This window comes from Leptonychotes weddellii, chromosome 4, assembly GCF_054177405.1.
Source record: "Leptonychotes weddellii isolate Sample4059 chromosome 4, ASM5417740v2, whole genome shotgun sequence".
Classification (NCBI taxonomy): domain Eukaryota; kingdom Metazoa; phylum Chordata; class Mammalia; order Carnivora; family Phocidae; genus Leptonychotes; species Leptonychotes weddellii.
The window spans coordinates 19,978,393-19,984,654 of NC_138372.1; the positions used below are offsets into that span (position 1 = coordinate 19,978,393).

The following is a 6,262-nucleotide window of genomic DNA, read 5'->3' on the forward strand; positions in this document are numbered from 1 at the left end:
GATTGCTAGCCACCCCAGCAGCTAGGAAAAGGTGAGGAAGGATTCTTCACAGAAGCATTGGAGGGATCACGGCCCTCCTGATACCTTGATTTTAGGTTTTTGGCCTCCAGAAATGTGAGAGAATAAATTTTGTTGTTTTAAGCTACCCAGTTTGTGGCACTTTGTTACAGTAGCCCTAGGAGACTAATACATCTTCCTTCAAAACAATCTCAGCCCTAGGTACCACCTGACTTTAATTACATGAGAGACCCTCAGCAAAACTGCCTAGCTAAGCCCAGTCAACCCCCAGACATATGAACAAAATAAACAATTGTTACTGTTTTAAGCCATTGTTATCATTTTAAGTTTGTTATCTAATAATAGATAATTGGAATATCTGTCCTCTGTTATTAAAACCAGCAATATGAACCAGAAGTATGTTACTTATTCCACCAAGATTACCAGCACATCCCCAAGCTGTATCTTCCTGTCACCGGGAAGGAAGCCTTTCAGTAATTACTCATGGGCTGATCTATACTGAATCCCTTAATTTCTTCTGCCTCATTCAGTTGGCCTGATTATCTTTGTACTCACAAGATTGTTCACTTTCTTTTGAGCACATTGTAACCGGTGCAGAAGGGGGCTTATTCATTTCCCAAGTGATGATGTTAGCAATGTTAGCAAGTATCTCTCAGAAAAACCCAAGCTTGAATTTAGTGTCTGGTAAGTAGAAAAATGGAATACAAAATTATATGTACATTATGATTATAATTTTTTTGGGGGGGAGGGGCACCTGGGTGGCTCAGTCGGTTAAGCGTCTGCCTTCGGCTCAGGTCATGATCTCAGGGTCCTGGGATCGAGTCCCGCATCGGGCTCCCTGCTCGGCGGAGAGCCTGCTTCTCCCTCCCCCTTTGCCTGCCTCTCTGCCTACTTGTGCTCTCTATCTCTCTGTCAAATAAATAAATAAAATCTTAAAAAAAAAAAAAAATAATAATAATAATTGTTTTGGGGGGAATGGATAAATAGGCTAAAAACTGGAAGAGAAACACCATTATTTAAATGGTGGAGACATAATAGCTACATTTACAAAACTCTTACTTTGTGCCAGGCCCCGAGCCAGTCACCTGACAAATATAACCCATAATTCTCACGATCACCCTGTAAGGATGATATTATGATCTCTACTTTACAAATGAGAAAACAGGCTCTAAGAGAAAGTAAGGAGGAAGGACAAGGTGATACAGATAGAAAGTGGCAAACCCAATGCCTGGGCTTATTCTCCTGACCATGGATGGATTTCTCTTCTCTGTGTGATGCTAATTGAATGAATACATCTATCCCGGAGCCCAAAAGTCTAATCCTGACATGAAAGTTCCTCTGCCTACATGTTCCTGGTGGTCCTGAAGGAGCAACAGTGTGGATGCCTCAGGGAGAAACGAGACAACATACCTAGATGCAGCTGGACATCTTTCACCTCCAGGGTGCTGGACTTGCGATGCCGAGCAAGCTGACAGGCCGCTGTCACCACACTCTCAATAAAATCATCAGCAATCTGCAGCAGCATCTGGGAGACAAGAGTGGGGGAGAGTAACCATGACATTGGCAGAACAGGCTCCTGTTGCTGGGACAACTGTGTCTGCTTGAATCACATATTTAGTTAGGCTTGCTATTAGAAGGCCTGGAAGCAGCATTTGGACTATGGTGAAGATGAGGAGGAGTGAGGACAGCACTAGAAACACATCAACTCATTAAGCAGGTTGAGTGCAACTCACACGTTTCTGAGGACGTTATTCTCTGTACCTTCTACCTAGAGGGATCAACCAGCCCAATCCCTCACCCTCATATTTTCTTCAGAATTAAATGGGAAAACAAAAGTGAATCATTATACTTCCTCATTCACAGTCTCTCTCTTTTTTTTTTTTTTTTTAATTTGAGAGAGAGAGAATGAGAGAGAGCCCATGAGAGGGGTTAGGGTCAGAGGGAGAAGCAGGCTCCCCGCCGAGCAGGGAGCCCGATGCGGGACTCGATCCAGGGACTCCAGGATCATGACCTGAGCCGAAGGCAGTCGCTTAACCAACTGAGCCACCCAGGCGCCCCATTCACAGTCTCTTAAAGCATTTTTATTTCCATTAATCTCACTGAGTCCTTATACTAATCCTGTGAAAAAAGTGGGGCAGGGATTTTATCCTCCTTCTATACAGAAGGGTGCTGACTCACGGCCATGCAACTGCTAAGCAGTGGACCCAGGACTTGACTTTGAGGTTCCATGTCCAAAACCTGGGTTCTTTCCACTTCACTATCAATTATCCTGGACTATGTGAAGAATAAAAGAATTCTGAAGCTAAAAATCTACGTGAAAAAAAATTGGAATTTTCGTCAGTTTGTTCCCCATGGCTTCCTCTGCTGACCAAAAATAAAATAAAATTACAACCATGGATAGACATTACTTATTCTGCTAGACCATTATTGCATTGTCATCTTTCCTATGAAACCAAATGGATACCATCTAATGGAGAGACCGACCCTCCCTCCCTCCCTCCCTCTCTCTTTCTTTTTTTTTTTTTAAAGACTTTATTCATTTATTTGACAGAGAGAGAGAGAGAACAAGTAGGCAGAGAGGCAGGCAGAGGGAGAGGGAGAAGCAGGCTTCCCGCTGAGCGGGGAGCCCAATGCGGGGCTCGATCCCAGGACCCCGGGATCATGACCTGAGCCGAAGGCAGCGGCTTAACCGACTGAGCCACCCAGGCGCTCCTCTCTCTTTCTTTTTAAAGTAAGCTCTTGGGGCGCCTGGGTGGCTCAGTTGGTTGGGCGTCTGCCTTTGGCTCAGGTCGTGATCCCAGGGTCCAGGGATCGAGCCCCGCATCCAGCTCCGTGCTTCTCCATCTCCTCTGCCCCTCCTCCCTGCCTATGCTCTCTCTCTCGCACACTCTATCTCTCTTAAATAAATGAATAAAACCCTAAAAAGAAAGAAAAAGTAAGGTCTATGCCCAACATGGGGCTTGAATTCACCACCCCAAGACCAAGAGTCGCACGCTCTACCAACTGAGTCAGCCAAGCACCCCCTAATGGAGAGATTTCTGATTAAACATGGCAGATCAATTCCAAAAATGACTTCCTCTCCTTCCCTAAATGCACTAAAATAACAGTAAAGGAAAAAAAGACATATAAATCCACAAAGACAATAAGAACAGAAGAGAAAAACTTAAGAGAATCCAATTTTAAAGTAAAATTTTTTTTAAAGATTTTATTTATTTATTTGACAGAGAGGGAGAGAGCGCGCACAAGCAGGGGGAGCAGGAGAGGGAGAAGCAGGCTTCCCGCCCAGCAGGGAGCCTGATGCGGGGCTCGATCCCAGGACCCTGAGATCATGACCCGAGCTGAAGGCAGACGCTTAAACGACTGAGCCACCCAGGCGCCCCTAAAGTAAATTTTTGCCAAAGAGATAACAGAGGAAAAGTGGGATCTGATATTGCAGACGGAAGGCACAACATAAGTGCCCACCGAAAGGACGCCAATGAGAATTGACCTGATTTACCCCCTGCAACTCCTAGAAGATGCAGGTTCTGGAAGTGCCATTTATCACAGAATATTGGGCTGAGGCATGGAACTAAAGACTGAGAAATTACTACATGTCTATATACAGACTAGTCTCCCATGCCCCCACACTCCAAAAGCAGCCAAGTGACCTCCCCACACATACCTGACCCAGACCACAGTAGGTTTATTCCCTCGAGAACTGAATAGGCATGGCTCTGGATTAGAATACACCAGACACAGCAGAGGGAGGGGACAGACACAGCCTCCCTCTCTTGCCTTTCTCCCATAATGTCAGAAGCTAGAGATAAACCCTCCAGATAGGAGCCTGGAGGATTTTTCTCTGGAGATCCTAAACAACTCCAGAGAAAAGACTTACAGATGCTGACGTGTAGAGAATCCCCTATAAGAAGGCTGACTTGTGGACAAATTATTCTGAAGTGAAGCCAGTGGTTTGCTAAAACTGGCTGAGTGGAGCTCATAAAAGCCAACTGATTATATGCATTTCTTCACAATCTTAAATTCACTAACATGTGGATAGCTTAAAACAGGGCATATTGGGAATATTTACACCATAGAAATTATGAAATGTTAAGAATTAGGGTCTTTTTTTTTTTTTTAAAGATTTTATTTATTTATTTGACAAAGAGAGCGAGAGCAGGAACACAAGCAGGGGGAGTGGGAGAGGGAGAAGTGGGCTTCCTGCCGAGCAGGGAGCCCGATGTGGGACTCGATCCCAGGACCCTGGGATCATGACCTGAACCGAAGTCAGACACTTAATGACTGAGCCACCCAGGCGCCCAAAAATTAGGGTCTTTCTCTCCAGAGTTGGTCGCTAAACATTTACCAGTACATTACTGAATGAAGCCCATCAGTAAGTTCTGCTTGAAATCAGTTATTTATTTGTTTATTTTAACAATAAAGATTTTTTTTAAGGTTTTATTTATTTATTTGACAGAGAGAGACACAGCGAGAGGGGGAGTGGGGGAAGGGGAGTGGGAGAAGGAGAAGCAGGCTACCTGCTGAGCAGGGAGCCTGACACAGGGCTCGATCCCAGGACCCTGGGATCATGACCCAAGCCAAAGGCGGTCACTTAATGACTGAGCCACCCAGGCGCCCCTCAAATCAGTTTTCTAGTGGCTCAGTCTTTAAGAACAGATAGTCAAGAACACCAAACATGTGAAGAAAATCTCCAACACTAAAAAGAAAATAAACAAACCAAAGGAGAAAAAAGGGACCCAGAAGACACTAAGATAATGCAGGGAAAAGAAGAAAATGTCAAAAAATGTAATTCCTCAGAGAGAAAGGTAAGAAAAGATATTGTAACCATAAAATAATAACAGAGTGGCTTAGGGATAAAACAGACCAATTAGAGGCACCTGGCTGGCTCAGTCAGTACCTTGTGCAATTCTTGATCTCAGGTTGTGAGTTTGAGCCCCACGCTGGGTGTAGAGATTACTTACAAAATCAAATCTTAAAAAAAAAAAAAAAAAAAAAGGACAAACTAGTCAACAAGAAAACCTCATGGGCATTAAAATTTTTATGCCAAAAAAAACCCCAAAAAACCTTAAAATAGGTTTAGAAGATAAACTAAGGAAAATCTCCCTAGCAAATAGAACTTAGAATTTCAAAGAAATGAGGGACACCTGGGTGGCTCAGTAGGTTAAACGTCTGCCTTCAGCTCAGTCATGATCCCAGGGATCAAGTCCCGCATCAGGCTCCTTGCTCAGCGGGGAGCCTGCTTCTCCCTCTGCCTGCCGCTCTCCCTGCTTGTGCTCTCTCTCTCTCTGACAAATAAATAAATAAAATCTTAACAACAAAAAAAGAATTTCAAAGAAATGAAAAATAGGAGAGCAAAGACAAAAAAACCTAAGAGGATCAATACAGAGGTTCAATATTCAACCGTCATTACAAAATGAAAGAGATGGGGCATCTGGGTGGCTCAGTTGGTTAAGAGTCCAACTCTTGGATTCGTTTGGCTCAGGTCCTGATCTCATGATGGAGCCCTGCATCGGGCTCTGTGCTCAGCGGGAGTCTGCTTGGATATTTTCTCCCTGTGCCCCTTCCCCCTGCTCATGCGTGCTCTCTCTCTCAAATAAACAAATAAATCTTAAAAAAAAAAAAAAAAGAGGGCACCTGGGTGGCTCAGTTGTTAAGTGTCTGCCTTCAGCTGGGGTCATGATCCCAGGGTCCTGGGATCCACCCCACATCATCAGGCTCCCTGCTCAGCGGGAAGCCTGCTTCTCCCTCTCCCATTCCCCCTGCTTGTGTTCCCTCTCTCTGTCAAATAAATAAATAAAATCTTAAAAAAAAAAAATAAAAAAGAATGAAAGAGCAAAAACAGAGAAGAAACTATCAAAAAACTAATATAAGAGGGCGCCTGGGTGGCTCACTCGATAAGCATCTCCCTTCAGCTCAGGTCATGATCCCAGGGTCCTGGGATCTAGCCCCACATCGAGCTTCCTGCTCAGCGGGAAGCGTGCTTCTCCCTCTCCCACTCCCCCTGCTTGTGTTCCCTCTCTTGCTGTGTCTCTGTCAAATAAATAAATAAAATCTTAAAAAAAAACTAATATAAGAAAATGGAAATCGCACACACTGCTGGTAGGAATGTAAAAGAGTGCGGCAGCTTGGAAAAAACGGGCAGTTCCTCAAAGGAAAAACATAGTTACCATGTGACTCCGCACTTCTACTCCCAAGTATATTACCAAGAAAGATGAAAACATATTTCCACACAAAAATTTATACATGA

At 44.1% G+C, this 6,262-nt stretch overlaps 1 protein-coding gene across 3 annotated transcripts in view; it reads right to left on the reverse strand.

Annotated features, from left to right (window-relative positions):
• Positions 1–724: 724 nt before the first annotated feature.
• TAF12 (TATA-box binding protein associated factor 12) overlaps positions 725–6,262 on the reverse strand; it is a 25,166-nt gene continuing 19,628 nt past the window's right edge. The window contains exon 4 of one of the 3 annotated variants that reach the window (XM_081817883.1): positions 725–1,543. In XM_081817883.1, the coding sequence (XP_081674009.1) occupies positions 1,361–1,543 (183 nt within the window). In that variant the 3' untranslated portion in view covers positions 725–1,360. The remainder of the gene's footprint in view (positions 1,544–6,262) is intronic. The other 2 variants (XM_081817882.1, XM_081817881.1) reach the window with 2 other exon arrangements.